The 17125-nt window shown below is 40.2% G+C and overlaps 1 protein-coding gene across 4 annotated transcripts in view; it reads left to right on the plus strand.

Moving 5' to 3' along the window:
* The first annotated feature begins 34 nt into the window (after positions 1-34).
* PANK4 (pantothenate kinase 4 (inactive)) overlaps positions 35-17125 on the plus strand; it is a 26833-nt gene continuing 9742 nt past the window's right edge. For 2 of the 4 annotated variants that reach the window (XM_052793108.1, XM_052793111.1), the window contains exons 1-12: positions 35-239; positions 3567-3649; positions 4516-4724; positions 6860-7043; positions 7582-7674; positions 9127-9280; positions 10274-10455; positions 11892-11973; positions 13125-13225; positions 15155-15310; positions 16280-16392; positions 16912-16999. In XM_052793108.1, coding sequence (XP_052649068.1) covers positions 80-239; positions 3567-3649; positions 4516-4724; positions 6860-7043; positions 7582-7674; positions 9127-9280; positions 10274-10455; positions 11892-11973; positions 13125-13225; positions 15155-15310; positions 16280-16392; positions 16912-16999 — 1605 coding nt within the window. In that variant the 5' untranslated portion in view covers positions 35-79. The other 2 variants (XM_052793110.1, XM_052793109.1) reach the window with 2 other exon arrangements.

Raw genomic sequence — 17125 nt, forward strand, 5'->3', positions numbered from 1 at the left:
CCGACCGCCGGCTGCCGCCTCATTCGCATAATCTATGCGCCGGCCTTGTTAGCATGCAGATGTATGCGCATACATTTGCATGCCGATGAGGCCAGGCGAGGAGTGGGTCGCGTTCAAAATGGCGGAGCGGGGCGGGCGAGGGAGCGGCGGTCACGGCAGTTTGGACAAGAGCATCACCCTCCCGCCCGACGAAATCTTTCGCAACCTGGAGAACGCCAAGCGCTTCGCCATAGACATCGGTAACCGGAGGGAACCGCGGGGAGGAGGGGACCGGCGGGGAGCTGGGGAGGGTGAGGGGGAGGGGAGGCGATGGTCGAGGAACGGGCGGCGGCTCTCGCCCGCTGAGGGGACGCGCGGGGCACGCTGGGAAATGTAGTCCCCCGAGGCGCCCAGGCCGGCGAGGGACCCCGCAGGCCGCACTACAACTACCGGCAGGCACCGCGGCGGGGGAGGCGGCGCGGGGCACGACGGGACCGGTAGTCCCGCCGCCCGGCGGTGGCGAGGCGGAGGCGGGGAACGGCACTACAAGCCCCAGCGTGCTGCCCGTGGCTGCTAACGGGCCGCGGAGGGAAGCGGGTTAGCGACAGCCTAGGGCTGTCCTTGGCGGCGAATGGGGGGGGGGGGGGGAGACGCAACCCCAGCGGACCGTCCTGCCCGAAGGGGAACGGGGCCTCGGGTGAGAGGACGATGCACCGGGACCAGCGCCGGTTGCCCTAGGCCCGACTGGGGAGCAGCGCTGCGGATCCCCCCCCCCCCCCCCGACCGACCCTCGGTACCTGGCCCCGGCGAGCAGGGAGCTGTGTGCGCTCCTGGAACGGACCTGGAAGAATAGAGGGGGCTGGGGAGAGCTGCTTTTCCACCCGCCCTGGCAAAGCAGGGTGGCTGCAGAGATGAGTGGGTTTGGCGTGGATGGCGGGGGCCTGTAACAGCAGCTGGCTGCACTTGCTTCCTCAGTCACCCCCAGAAACACTCCGCGTCCTGTGCGTAAAGCCTGAGAACATAATGCTCCTAGGTGTACAACAGCCTGCACCAAGGGACAGATGGAGTCATGCATCTCAAAGTGAGACCTGAGCACCGCAGCAGGGAGCTGTACTGGTGGAGGGGGGCCGTGCAGGGACACAGCTGAGCTAAGCCTGTTAACAGTAGTTTCACCTGTGCAAGTATTAGCATTCCTTCTATGGAGAGCTGCAAAACCAAAAATGCCAGTGCACACACTTCGCTTCTGTTTTGCAGTTACTAGGTTAGTGGAACTATTTAGTAGGAAAGCTGGAAGAAAGTGTTCTTCAGCCATAGTACTGTGTGGTACTGGTGCAAGCCTCCATTAGTCCTCTGGCTAACACCGCTCTGGGTGGTGTAGACTCACTGTGTAGTGGGAAGAATATATGCACCATAATATACAATCTTGTTGTATCACAAATCTGCTTAACTCCTTCAGAAGCTACTCGTTTCATGCCTGTTAAAATAACAGCTGGAATTGGTCCTTTCTGTGGGTCAGAGTGGAATTAGAGTTGTGGGATTAGTTATAAAGCCTAGTTACATGTCTCAGCTGGTGTGCTGAATGGATTTAAGTCTTTAAAAACTGGGAGAGGAAGGGGAGAATGTATAAAGCTTTACATAGCATTTATCTGGTGGTAAATTAATTGCTGAAGCACATTTATCATGATCAGCGTTGTACATTCCAACACAAGCTTCGTGATTCTTCTACTTAGAGGTTTGGAAGGAAGCTTTTCCTCATAGCACAGAGCTACTGAGTTTAGTTTTTAAAAAAAAAAAAAAAAAAGCGCCAAGAAAAACCTAACCTTTAAGCAATAAGCTAGTAGAACAGAGTTTGGATTTTGTTTACCAGAAAATTTAAAGCATTGGCTAGTACACTGAAACAAGACCCGAGGTCAGGAAAGCTTTACTGCTTTTGTTACTGTAAGTGTCTGTCAGTGACCGCTCAAAGTTGACCTCACTTAAATTTTGCTGGAGAAAGCCACCTATTTTTCTCCTACAGGTTGCAAAAATTTTCCTGTTTGTTTGAGCACTATGGAAGAGGTGAGAGTACTGTTATGAAAGCAAAGCTATAAGCATTAGCTGATTATTTTTCACTTGCCTATGCTGCATTTCTTGATTACACTTGTTTTATAAGGCAGCAGAATGTAGGGCCACTGAATTCAGCCATTATGTTATGATCTAACATTGCCAGGTTTTTATTTACTGTTGGGACTTTAATTTTAACCCAGTAGTTGGTCATGATTACATCCTGTCTTGTATGCAGTGTGTTCTATGAGATGCATGGTAAGGTTGCTGAAGGGTGTGATATGCCAAATCTTTGGCAAGAGGCAAGTAATGCATGCAGGCTTAAATTCAACTACACATTAGGCCTGTAGCACTGAGAGATATGGACGACCTGACTGCCTTGTGCTCCTGTTCTGAGAGCATGGATGAAAAGTTAGAACTGACTTTCTGTCCAGATAAGAGTGGTTATAGTCTGCAGCCCAGGGTACTTTTTATGTCAAGTTAAAATTAAGGGTTTTTCTCCAACAGCCAAAGCCACTTAGAGGTTGATGAAGCAAACAGATACCTTAATCAGATCCTGATACTCGGGAGTGGTTGAAGAGGCATTTTTCTTTCTGAAGGGGAAAAAAAGTTAGAAGCTTAACAAAAATAAGCAGGCTTTGACAGCCTCCTACTTTCAGGCTCAAATATCTGCTTGATTAAGATACCGGAGGTATCAGAAGCACCAGCAGGTACTGGTTTGGCCTAAGGAAAATCAGTTAGTGCAGTTATTCAGTCTAACTTCATAAATTCACTTTTGCAGGTCAGAGGCCAAGACAGCACAGATAGGGCAAGTGGTTAAGTTCCATTTCAAGATGAGAGTTGGAAGTTTTATTGTCTTGATGTAAGCGGACTCAAGGCCTGAAGAGGGCGATGAGGCTGGTCTGCTCAGACTTGCATGTTGGCTAGTATCACTAACTGGTATGCTTGAGGAACATCATTCAGGTGTTCTTTACCCCAAAGCCAAGAATAATCTTGCAAAATAGTTTTTTATACTGAATAGAGTCATCTTCTAACCAGCTATGAATGTGTAGCTTGTCCTTGGAAGCAGGTTAAGAATATTTACGTAAGTGTTCCTGATGAAACACTTTTCGATTGTGCATATGGCAATGCATTGCTCAGTTGTGGCAAACCTATTTATAAAATCCTCTTAAAAGCAGCAGATTTGGGGGTTTCTATAAAGAATTTTCATACAAGATAAATAAGTGATACATGCACTAGCCTAACCAGTTAAGAACTTCCACTTATTTCTGCTCATCTTCAGTCATCCCCACATCAGTTGGGCATAAGCTCAGCTTGTGGAGCTTTTCTCATAAGCAGCACATTTGGAGTTAACCATGCCAAATCAGTTTCTGGACAAGGGTTCTTTGGCTCACTGCATTATGCATTTAGCTTAATTATATCTGGCTTTAGCTGAGGAGATATTAAAACCCAAGAACTTTCAGGTCAAGCATACATAAACCTAAGTTACATTCTTTGCTCCAAGGTAAGGCATTAATCATAACTTGTCATCTTTTTATTAACAGGTGGTTCATTAACCAAGTTGGCTTATTATTCAACTGTGCAGCACAAAGTGGCAAGAGTGAGATCCTTTGATCATTCTGGAAAGGTGAGAATTATATCATTAATCAGTTGCATGCAATTGACTCCTAAGAGTGAAGTACTGGACTGGCTTCTCACATTAGAACAGACTTCATCTGAAACCCATCTAGTAACTTGTTCTATATAAAACTTTAACTAGAACTTCCTTATAGTTTTAAGTATGACCTTCTGTAAGTCTGTTGTTCTGAAGTTGTCACAATTGAAATGTTTATTTTCAACACACATTCTAGTATGTACTGACGCTTACAGCCATCCCTAAGCATTTGTACTGCAGCTCAGATGAGTATGTGGCTCCTGTTAATAACTCTTTGCTATGTTCCAGGGGAAATTAGCCGTTAGCATGGGTTTGGCAATTATTTTTGCTTTGCAAGCTTAATATAGCTCTAGATCTAAACTCATGTGATGATACATCATACACGTTCTCTTTACTGAAAGACTGATTGCAGGGCTTCAGAGTTGTGCAGCCCAGGCACAGGCAAACTCGGTTACATTCCTTGCCTTCTTGGAAGTGCTCGTATGACCAGTTAATGTTTGAAATAGTTATTTTCTAGACAGATATATTCAGTACTTTTTGTAAAGAACCCATACTCCCATGTAAACATAACTTTTCTCATACAGAGATATTTCATTCATGTCTAATGCATGGGAGAATTGATTATATTCTCAGCTTACAGAGAACTAAGATCTGTCGAAACTGTGTTCTTCTTTGAAAATAGCTTGGAACATTATGTTGCTTGGGGTGTTTTTAATATCATTAATACAGTTTCAAGGCAAAGGAAGCACAGGTATTGATGTTCAGTAGTTTAGCATATAACCTTGTTTCTCGAGGAAGCATTTTGAATGATCTATAAGAAATTCTTTTCTCTTTTAAAGGACATAGAAAATGAACCTTTGTATGAAATATCGGTTCAGGAGGAGATTACAGCTCGACTTCACTTCATTAAATTTGAAAACACTTATATTGAAACCTGCCTAGATTTCATCAAAGACCATCTTGTCAATACAGAGACAAAAGTCATCAAAGCTACAGGTGGTGGTGCCTATAAATTCAAAGATCTTATTGAGAAGAAATTGGGGTTGAAGTAAGTGGAACTGTTTAAACTTAGTTATAGGAGTATTCTTCTTCTCTGATGACATTTTAGTAGGCTAACTTTCCACTTTGCCCATCCGCAGCACAAGAGTGCAGCGGTAGAATGTGTGCATGCATCTTGGTCAGACCAGGCTGACTCAACTTGTTAGTGAGCATAAGCTGCCAGAAGATAACTGTATCAGTAACTGACACAGTAGAGGTGTAGGAATAGAGCCAACAGACAGGAACACAGGGTCCAGGAAAAAGACAGTAACAAGAAGAAAGCAGGGTATTATCACAGCTTTTTTCTATAAAGGATCTAACTTGCACCTACTCCATTTTTAAGTTAAATTAGTCTCTATCATGATTATGATAATGGTTTTTACTTTTCATCTCTCTACTAGCAGTATTTCAGTGATGGGACCCTAGCTATCAGTAGCATGCTTTGGACATACCGTTGAACTCTACTGGAATAGACACGCAAATACACAAAAGCTACAATGAAATACACAAAACCAATAAAATGAAGTAATATTTGAAATAAAGTAGTAAGTAGTTAGTAAATTCATTACTAACAAGAATTTTAATTGGGAATCTTTCATCAGTTACTGTGATGAGATGTGTTTAAGTGCGTCAGTCTTTCTACTTTAAGGATGAAATTCACAAGATGACTTTATTATTACAAGCCAAAATATTGCTGGCAAACACTTTTCTTTCCTGGATGTATCTAATCCCTGTAGTTGCCTGGGTTCTCAAGTTAGAGTTCCAAAAGCTTCTAACGTTTTCCTGTGCATGCTCAGAAGTGGGTAATTAATATGATATAGTAGCTAACTGTATAGCTCCTACCTAAACTTCATACAGAAGCATAGGATTGCAGGAGACTGAAGGGCAGTCTCATAAATTTACAGCCTCATAAATTTACCATGCTATCAAACACCCTATGTTTAGAAGCCGCTATAAGTATAGATAAAAATATCATTAATTTACAGCAATATAAAACATTACCTGATGTTACTGGGGAGACCTTCAAGGCACCTCTCATGCTGTAACTCTATGTAATAGATTCTTCAGTTTCAGAGGTACTGTGTTCATCCTCTTTTATACTACTTTTGCAAATTACTTTCTTCTGATAGGTAGGATTCTGTCAACTTTTTTTCAAGCCAGCTTACATCAGTACCTTATTGGCTGTTACTAAAAATCAGTTAATTGAGACAAGGAGGCAGTTCCCCCCCTTTTCCTCATGTGGTGCACCTGGGTTTTGTTTCTTTGAGGTTTTTTGGTCATGACATACTTAATTTGTCCACAGGCCCAAAAAGCAGCACCTTCTCCATCCTGACAAACTTAAAGCGTTCTGTATTAATTGAGATTTATATTTGTGCTTTGTTTATGTGTTTTCAACAAGGCTTATGATATTTCATGTAAGAAATTTAGTATATTTCATTTAAGAAATATGTCATAAATCAGTAACAATACATAAGACATAGAAGTTTACAGAAGTCAGTAAGTGTTAGCTGACTTAACTACATCGTTCATCTTATCTAAATTATGTATCATGTTCCCAGACTCCATACTCGGGATATATACTGTTGTGAATCCTATTATTCTTGTGAGAAGTCTTTTTTTCCCATGTTTCGTAATCCCAGCAGTAGGGTTCTCGCAGTCACTTTAATCTGTCATAAACAAGTGCTGAAATGTTGAGGGGGGCCTTTTTTCCTTTATTGAGAAGGGAGGGCAAGAGCAATAGAAAATGTTAGGAAACTGTTTTGTTAGGTTAATTTCCAGATAAGTTTCTTGACCTACCTTATTGCACAGGTGCACATATACTTGTGCTAGCACCAGGGCACCAAAGAGGCAGTGTAAACAAGCAAACAGGGGAGCAGGATTATTTTTAATGACAGCATGATTAATGTAAGATTAAAGTTACTGTGTAACTACAGTCTAACTTCGGACTGTGTGTTCTGGCATAGAAGGCGAACATCTGCAGATGTAGGTTTCATGTTTTAAGAGATCTGGACTTTTGCCATGTGGTGTGGGCTACTATCTCCTGTTTGTAAAGTCTTCAAAAACTATTGTTCTAAAAGCATACGTGCTTATCAATAGGACTGTGAAGTTTATGTAAGGGGTTTTTTTCCTCCTCCTTCCCCTCAGAGTAGATAAAGAAGATGTAATGACCTGCCTAATTAAAGGATGCAACTTCGTGCTAAGGAACATACCCCATGAAGTGTTTGCATACCAGAAAGATTCAGATACAGAGTTCCGATTTCAGACAAACCACCCAAATATTTTCCCTTATTTACTGGTGAATATTGGCTCTGGGGTTTCTATAGTGAAGGTGAGTGGTTGCTAAAATGTTTTATTGTTGAATTTGATAAAGGCAATCTGAAACATCTTACTGTTTTAGATTTGTAGTTGTTTCTTCCTGGGTACTACAAAGTTCAGAAAGAAAATAATGATTTTTTTTTTTTTTTTCCATTTCTTACGGAGTTATGAATGCTTTTCCATTCATTGCCATAGTTTCTTTTTAATCACATTTATTTTGGTGTTTAGAAAAGTTGTTACATTAACAGATGAGGACAAAGGCTGTCAGTTCAGAGTGATTTTTAATATTTATTTGTTTGTTTGTTTTGGTACACTGTTGAGGGGACCAAATTTTGGCCAAGAATTAAATACAAAGATTTCAGAAACTGCTTGTGCTATAAGTATTTGGAACATGCACCTCTGGAGAGCTTCTCACCTGATATTTACACAATTAAATAGTTTCACCTACACTAATTCCACTGTTCAAAAAGCCCCACACGCTCTCATATCTAACTGTGTGCTTTCAGTTATAATAGGACTTTCTAGACAAATCTGTCCTGTTTTATTGACAGGTAGAAACAGAAGACAAATTTGAATGGATTGGAGGGAGCTCAATTGGAGGTGGAACTTTCTGGGGTCTTGGAGCACTGCTCACAAAAACAAAGGTATCAAAGTGTCAGTTTTAAGGGGCGTGGGATTAAATGACATGCTAAGAGGAAGCTGGAAATGTTGGAATGCCAAACCCTTTGAATGGGGAGAAATAATTATTTTAAGTAATGTTTGTATGGGAAACCAGAAGTCCAACATTAGTGTACTAGAAGATGAAAAAGATTATGTCTGCCTCTTGGGGGTTTTACCTTTTATTCAAAGAATCGTTGCCCTTGTGCAGAAACAGAACAGGCAGTTCTGCAATGCTCAGGACAATTTTAATACTCTCCATTAGGTGCTTGTGGACCTAGACTGTTAGATGATAAAGCTAAGTCCCTGACTTATGTTCATATTTTCGACGCTTCTGATGCATAAAAGGAAGCTTTAAATGCAAAAAGATAATAGTAGAATATAGGGACAAAAATGATAAGGTGCTCATCAGTGGCAAAACAGTAATCCTACTTGGGGCTCAAGGAGTTTGCCAGCAAGGACAAGTAGTGTCTAGAATGCAGAGAATAGCCGCCTCAAAGTGGCCTGTTAATTTTCTGTACTCTTTTTCAACATGAAATGCCTGCCTAGTTCCTGCAATGTTATCTGCAGCAGCAAAGCAGAGCGCGCCCAATTACTGCAAAATGTCTGGGAGTAGAGAGAAGGAATTCTAACTCTCTTTGTTACACATCACGGTTTCAGGGGTTCGTCACTTAAATCCTAGGTTGGTCATCTGCCAGAATAAGGCCTGATTTAGTACTGCTCTGCCTAACTCAGCTCTTAAATCATGCTGTTTTTTTCCTGTCTCAAAGACCCATGTGGCTTAAATAGGTGTCCCTAAATGTCAGCGGTGTAGAAAAAGCTAGAGTTACATATGCACCAAATAAGAAAATGTCAAAGGGAAGACCCATACTCGCAATATTTTGTTTGATGCTTTTAAAAAAAGAAATCTTAGAACATGACAATGTCTGCTCTTAATTTTCTCTGATTTTGTAGGAGAAATTAGGGTTAATGCAAGCTTAATTTCAGGGACGTTAATGCATTTCTGCAACAGTAAAGGCAGACTTAGTCTTTTGGTTTGTAAATATTTTTTTCTAATGCTTCAAGAAAACATAATTCTGTTTGCTCTTAGTTACTGTGTTTCTGACTTCAAGATAAGAGATGCATGAGGCTTCTGACTATTTTATATGTGCTGATCCATCTCTAGTTTTCAGGGGTAATTCAACAAATTATTTGCAGATAGCTGCAGATAACTGAAGAGGACAGTTGTGCTTTTCATCGTTAAAGGAGCTCCACTTAAGATCAGTGTCTGGATAAGTCCTTATAATTGGAAATAATGTATCTGTTGTTGGCAGGGTTGATTCTAAGACAAGCCAAAACCCCCGGTTTTGCTCAGTAAAGATGCTGCAGAACTCTGGGTTTATGGGCAAGGTTCTCTGGCTGTCCAGGAAAAGTAGAGTAATTCTGCTTCTCATCCTCAGAAATTTGATGAATTGCTGCAACTTGCTTCAAAGGGACAGCACACAAATGTAGACATGCTGGTGAAAGATGTGTATGGAGGCGCCTACCAGACCCTGGGGCTAAGTGGAAATCTGATAGCTAGCAGCTTTGGGAAATCTACTACAGCAGATAAAGGTATTGGTATATATAAAAGATCTACCCAAGATTTGCTATACATTTAATGCTTTATATTGCCTGTCAGCATGGATTTGCTGCTTGTGCTAGCTTCCCGTGAACAATTAAATGGATGGAAAAATAGTTTCCAGCTTCATCAGCAGAAGCATATCTTGCCTTATCCATTTCCCTATGTTATGCCTGCTGGGCTGAGAGGGGACTTGGAGCACTGCTTAAGTTGCTTCAGTTATTTGGAATTGTTGTTTGAAACTAGTGAGGAGAAGAAATGCAACCATCTCCTCTGGCCCTTGGGAATCTGATGTTCATAATGATCTAAGAGGTAGAGCTGGAAAATAACCACCAGTCCTTTCCATGGTCTTGCCTACGTGTGTTTCGCCTGCACAATATTATATTGATTAAAAATATTATATAGTGCTGCCTTATAAGCAGGCATTAAAATTTTCAGTTTGGGATTGCATCAGTCTAGGCAAATGACAAAAACAGCTGTCTAGTTAGCCCAATGTTAATTCGTTCCTGTGGGAAATTTATGTGGCTTTCTTGAAAGGACCTTTCCAGAAAAGGACCTATGGCAGTGATTTACTGTAATTTGCAGTTTTATTTGCAGTATTATAATAAAATGCTTGCAGTGCATCTCAGGTCAGGATGGATGGATGAACCATCATCTGTGATTCCTAGAAAGAAGAAATGGAGTTCTTGCCATTTGCTGCTGCCTTTCAAGCAGGTTTCTTTCAAGCAACATTTCACAGAGGCTTAGTGTTTTTTTCATGATATATTCAGTCAAATACACACTCCTCGTTGCCTGAAGTACTTTTTTTATAAAAGATTTTTGGCCGCGGGGGAACACCTTTCTTCTACATGCATAAAGAGATTGGTCAGACTGCGTTTTGTTTTGTTTTTTTTTCCCCCAGCTGTAAGCTATCTGTTAGAAAAGTACAGTCCATTTGAGCATTCTTCAGCTGTGTTTAATTTGGTTTACTCTTTCTTTCCTTTAAGAATTTTCCAAAGAAGATATGGCAAAAAGTTTACTACATATGATCAGCAATGACATTGGTCAACTCGCCTGCCTCCATGCCAAACTCCATAACTTAGATAAAATATATTTTGGAGGATTCTTTATTCGGGGTCACCCTGTTACTATGCGCACAATAACCTACAGTATCAACTTCTTCTCCAAGGTAATGAAAACAGAGATTTTCCTAAGAGCAGAGTCACGTGTTTAGTTATCTTTCTAGGTTGTTGTGAGACTTTAATAAATGAATTTGCACATGAAGTAAGCTTAGAAGGCTGCTGTTTAGGTAGGTAAGGCAGGGCTATAAAGATCTCTAGTGGGAGGGGTAAAATCAATGTGAAATGCCTGGGAGTTCTGTCTGGCCTCTCTTTCTCTCTCCCTCCCTCCCTCTCTCTCTTTAGTATTATTTTTTGATTGACAGTCTGTCTTGTAGCTGCCAAGTAATGAGTTTTCACTGTTTTCTTAGATAGCTGCCATTGTTATTCAATTCCTCTTGCTGACTTGCATCTATTTCTTTTCATCCCTTAGGCTATGCAATGTGCGATTGCTCTGCTGAGATAGTTAGCAGTTAGTATCAGTGGGGTTTTTTGTTGTTCGTTTGTTGTTTGAAAAAAAAAACCAAACCCAAACCCAAAAAACAACCAAGCTGTAGTTCTTTGCAGGTGTTGAAGCTGTGGAAAATACTGAAGATTTTTCACTAGAAAAACAGTCAAGTCCAAAAGCTCACTTAATGGTTGTTACAGGTAGATTAGTTCCTGCACTTTTGCACTTTTATAGAATAGATGACACAATTTTTTTTCCTCATCTCAGTGCTTCAGGCAAGAGACTCCCATATGCTGCTTTTATCAGTGACTCAAATCAAAATCTCACCATGAATTGTAGCCGATCTTTTACTATAGTTTACTCAGTGTTAACTGTTCTCATAGTTGCTGCTGCAGTCATAGCTGATCCTCCTTTAGAGAAGACAGCGTCTCACCCAGCCTTGCCAAGGAAAGCTAAGGGACCCTGCTGCTAGGATGGAGGGTGTTCTTATTCTCCCTAGCATTTGTGTATTATATTAACAATTAAACTAACTAATTCGATGGGGGAAAGGCTTGCCTATGGATAATATACAGAGTGTCTGTATCTTGTTGGATGTTGAATAGCAGTGTAGTGAAATAAAGATAATGAGCAATGTCTCGAATGTGTTGGATGCACAGTGGCACACACTTCGGTTGATGACCTAGAAATCAGATGACCTTGTATTTCCAGCCTGTTCAAGCAAGAGGAGTTGAATATTCATGGAACAATGCAGTGGTCTTTTCTAGTGAAGGCACTGGCTTCCCTCTGCTTCTGTGGTTGTGCAGGCTTAGAATACACACCACTTCTGCATGTATTTTTTTCCCAGCTGTTTAATAATTGTGGAATGATGTATGTAAGCAGTTCCTCCTGAAGCTGTGTTTCAGAAGCACCATTAAAGTTACTGAATGTGTTAGAATGTAGCACAAATGAATATTACCATCTTCTAGTTGTTTCTGTTAAATTTAAGTGTAAAACTAGTGACAAAGAAGTACATGTTAGCCATCAGGGACCATCCAATTGCAATGTTTCATATTGTGGCAGGGAGAGGTTCAGGCATTGTTCCTGAGACATGAAGGCTACCTGGGAGCCATTGGGGCATTTTTAAAAGGAGCTGAACAAGACAGTAAGTACAGCACTGCTATGTTCTGTATATGCTGTGTTCTGAAATGTCAGTGTAATGTCCAAGTTTCTCTTAAGAGGCTGCATGTAAGTTCTTGCCTAAATAAATACATTTGGCACTAATAAACACAGATGCTGGGCTTTGGTTTTACATATTCTGGCAGGGACATCTTAATGTCTCACTGCTTTTCCTGCTCACCTTTGAGAAGCCAGCAGGATTTGGCTCTTCTCTTTTCTGCATTTCTGCAAAGAGCAGTTGTAACTCTAAATCAAACTGGGGAAATGTGGTTTCTAAGAACTTCCCCCCTCTTTGAGAGACCAGCTTCTGATTTCAGTGAATGCACTGAAGAAGACCAGCGTCTCAAAACTCTGTTTGTTTGAGAGTGAAAAGCCTCACAGACATTTATGAAGGATGAGACACTTCTGTCCAGCATTCTTTGGGTATAGGATGCTTTGGTTGAATTCTGCCATTTTTGGTTTTTTGTTGTTGATGTACTAGCAAGCCAGTCAGTATATTAGTTATAGTGGAACAGATAGTGAGGTTGTTAATGTTACTTAGTTTTAGTAAATATCAAATATACCTCAGAATAATGGATGTGGAATTCTTTTCATACCCATTTTATAGATACGGGCAACGAACTAACTACTGAGGAATTAAAGATGTTGCTTCTGCAGCATGTACTGTATATCTGAACTTGATTAAACTTCTCAAAAAATTTCTAGAAGTAACTTTAGTGTTTATATGAAACTTACATTGTGCTTTGAGAGTTTTGTAACTATATTTTGTTAATAATGGATATAGATTTAGAAATAAGAAATTATTTGTATGATCAATGATAGTGCTTTGAAGGCATGCTGGTTATAGCCCTTAATGAGAAGGAGAGGGTGTTAAAAAAAAAAGAATGATTTTTAGAACTTTAATTGTCTTATGTGTCATTCGGGTTGAAGCTCTTTAGAGCTAGGTAATTCACTGAGTGGTTGAAACATTTCTTTTGAGGGTTAGAGGGGAAAATTATGTTTACTTATATAGACAAGGGAAGATGGCTTTTGTAGTGAAACAGCTTCTCTGAAGGGATGCTAACTCTGGACTCGCTCATGGGAGTATTTTCAGTTTTATTTTCAGATTATGTGTGTCTCTGTCTTTCTCTTTTCTAGATCCAAATCAGTATAGCTGGGGAGAGAATTATGCTGGGAGTTCTGGTCTTATGAGCACATCACCTGATGTTTACCCTATGCAGAGAACGAGGAGTGGTACAGTATGTGGTTGTCTTTTCTAGAACTAAGTGCCTTCTGTCAGAAATGGTGATTTGAAAATAGATGATTATTCTCAAGCTAGTTGCTTCTTGCCCCTGGGACTCCTGGTTACCAAAAGAAGTGACTAATATGGTGTCTTGTGTCATGTGTGATGCTGTCTTGTGTCTTGGTTTGATGTAATGTCTCATAAAAACAAATTGTGGCTGCTACTTTGTCTTACTGTCCTTCACCAAAGCCGGGGGGTGGGGCGGGGGAATGTTCATCTCTTACCCTTTCTCTGAAGTAGCTGGATTTTGCTACAGTTGAAACACTGTGCTTCAGAATTTTGAATCTGATGTTCCACTGTCTTTAAGCAGCGTTTATTTACTTCCTATGAGAAGAGAAATATATAATTGGACAGAAGAGCATGAGCCCAGTCACCTCTTAAATACACTGACAATACAGTAATTCCGATTTCACAGTGAAACTGGCATACAGTAAGCAATCAGAAAATACATTAAGGTTCTTAAAATATTCTGATACTGCATCTACTGAAGTGCTTTTGAGAAGAAGCTAGAATAGTGGAGCTCATTGTGTTATACTGTCTTTTACCAATCCGCATGTCAGTGTTTTTCGTGTCAAGTTTTTTTTTTTTAATTTATTCCATCTTTGATTTATCTCCTCCCAGTTTTCAGGAATTAGTTTCCTAGACTTGTTGTAGGGTGTGGGGGGGAGGAGCAGGTGATGGCTTTGGTTAGTTGTTTTCTGTTGGTTGCTCAGCTTTTTTAGGCCTGAAGATGAGGTGCAGAACTCTTACTGAATGGTTTCCCACACCAAGCCTTAATATAAGTCCACTATGAGCTGCAGATGATGGATTTTGTGGGTTGTGCCTATATGTAAAAAATGTATCTAATTTTAAGCTCTGCCTTAACAGAAATTATTGCAATGAAATTGTGGATTATATGTATGACCAAAAAAATAACAACATGATCCTTCTTAATTATAAAATATATGACAGATTTTTAAAAGTATTTATGCAGATGTAATGATCTCCTTTTGTTTGTCAACCCTTTAATCTGTGAAAAGATTTTTTTTTTTTTTTCATGCTGGCAGTGGTACAGGAGTCTCAAATCAGCTGTAATGTACTGTCCACAGCTTCTCCATTTTGAATTCTTCTATTGTTTGGCACTCACTTTGTTCACATAAAGTGAAATCTCTTTGCAACAATCAGAGTTCAGAAATGTCCACTTTTCAGCAGTGAAATTAAAACTGAAGACAACCGTTCTCTAGCAACCACTTTGGTTTATGTACACAAAATCTTGTTACATCGTGGGATTTAATCATTACTTAGCCTGAACGTTTCTAGGCCGTGCAGTGTTTGCAAATGCAATGCAATTAGCTGGTTGTATATAATAAAGATAAACATGCACGGTTTTTTTAGATGCAAGAAATAAGGTGCACTTTATGTACAGAGCTGTGTAACTATACATATTTCAATTAATCTCTATCCTTAGAAATTTGATCCCAAGCATTGTTTTCACAAGGCGCAAGGAAAAGTTTTGGAGACTTGATCAGGATTGTAAAAGGAAGTTGTAAAGCTGCATAGCACTTTACAAATAAGCCTGTGCTTAGCTCTTCCTGCTCCTGTCTTTGAACCTGATAGCCCGGCAGATTTGACAGTATTGGGGAGGAAGGGAAGGAAAATAATAAAACAGGGGACCTGTAGTAAGTTTTCAACATGAGACTTGATAATCTCTTTCTGTAGGGTGGACATGGATAAATAATCCATGCAGGGGAGTGGATTATTTATGACGACATTTACTCTAATACAGTTGTCTGCAAATTTGTCAGTCTTAACTGTGGATGGACTTCTGTAGCTCTTGTACTAGTTTAGTTTGTTAAGAATCAATTTCTGAGTAAGTTCTAATAAATCTCTTTCATTTTTCACCTAGTTTGACATGCTTGAAATGGATAGGTTGGAGAGACCGCTTGTTAACCTACCACTGCTGAAAGACCCATCAGCCTATATTCCAGACACTGTTGACCTCACGGATGATGCCATGGCCAGAAAATACTGGCTCACCTGCTTTGAGGAGGCACTGGATGGGGTAAATGTCACAAAACAGTCACATGTATGAATGATGCAAATATTTAGCAAATAAATCTTCTGTGGACCAACGTGTTTACCCTGCAAAATATACCTGCTGTGTCAAACCTATTGTGTGTAAGTACAGTTCCTCTTTCCTACTGTTAACAGAGGCATCTGGCTTTGTCGCAGTCTCCTAAGGAAGGGCTTGATACCTTCAAAGGCAAAGTATCTTTCTCCTGTGGTGCTTTTTTTTTTTTTTTTAAAGGTGTTTTCAAAGCATCTTCCCGCTTAAACGGCCCTTACCACTTCTTTATACAGAGCTGGCAAACAGGATGGTTACACAATCAGAGGCCAAAAAGGCAAAGGCCAGAGATACTTGCATTGTTCTTACTCTTGGGAGCAGTCCTACTGACTTACAGCCACTTTTGCATTCAAAGAGCATGATTTAATCAGACATGAGTTATTTTTTCTGCACTGTGAAACTGATTCAGTCAGTGCATGCTAGTGCTTAAGAGCTATGTATACTTAGTAAGCCAATCCAGATCAGAAACTTCATGAGTGTGTGTCAGGAGGAAAAGGGCTGGGAAAAACACAGGGGCAACACGTTGACTTGACCTTACTGTAGTAAAGAAAAAAAGAACACAAGGGGTTGATGTGGACTGTTAAATTTCTGCTTGTTTCTCCTTTTGTGTGTGTTTGTTATTTTTTTCCCTCTCCTATAAGTAGTTAGAGCTTGTGTTTAATTTCTGAAAGTACAGTCTTGAAAATAAACTTTAAATCTTTTGGGAAGGAAGGGGTTGTTTAAAATTATTCTTTGGTGGTTGGAGTAAAGGAAAGCTGGAAGATACTGTGTGGGAGGGACTAGAAAGTATGCAGGCACTGAACAGTATAGCAGATGGAGGGGTTATTTTTCAGAATGAACTTCAGATCAGTTACCTCGAGGAAGAATTCGTTTGGTAACTTCAGTCTTGCCTCATTTCTCTGCCAGGTGGCGAAGCGTGCTGCAGCCAGTCAGCCAGACTCTGTTGATGCACTGGAGAGAGCTGAGAAATTCCGACAGAAATACTGGAATAAGCTCCAGACACTCAGGCAGCAGCCTTTGTAAGTGTCTTTATTTTCCCTTTTTCATCGCTTGCTGAGCAGAGCAAATTAAAAGCTAAGTAAAAACTAACTAAAAGCTAACTAAAAGCCAATTAGGTTATGAAGCAGAGCAAACTGAAAGCTAAGTAGGCTGAAGGCTATAGCAGGTTGATGTGCCAAATGTCAGGTCCTTTGCACAGAACTTTTGGATCTCATATATTGGAATTTAACAGAAAATTGTATCTCGGCATAAAATTTATTACTAATAATGTTACATGGTTATTAAAAATGGTAGCATGTTAATTCAAGCATCTAGCTTTGCTCTGAACATGTTCCCTCTCTGTATTTAAATAAACTGTATAGTAGATTTACCGCTTAGAGACAGTGTTTAGCACATGTGGCATGTAAAGACTTTTAACTTAAGTACCTGTGTGACATGCTATGACTTATGGAGGAAACAGAGAAGAAAATAACATTTTTCTGTTTGAAGTAGTTGATCTTTTTTTTTATTTTTTTTCCTCCCCTTCTCCCTTTTTAAAGTGCTTATGGCACCTTAACAGTTAGAAGTCTTCTGGATACAAGGGAACACTGTTTAAACGAGTTCAATTTTCCGGATCCCTATTCAAAGGTAAGTTGTTCTTGCTTTACAGGGTGGACAACATGTAAGTTCAAGACACTTTTTCCATACTCTGAAACTTTGTTTAAGTAATGGCTTATAGGGAAGAGATTAGTAACTGGCTGTCTTGCAGCAGTT

The sequence above is a fragment of the Harpia harpyja genome, chromosome 7, assembly GCF_026419915.1.
Source record: "Harpia harpyja isolate bHarHar1 chromosome 7, bHarHar1 primary haplotype, whole genome shotgun sequence".
Classification (NCBI taxonomy): Eukaryota; Metazoa; Chordata; class Aves; order Accipitriformes; family Accipitridae; genus Harpia; species Harpia harpyja.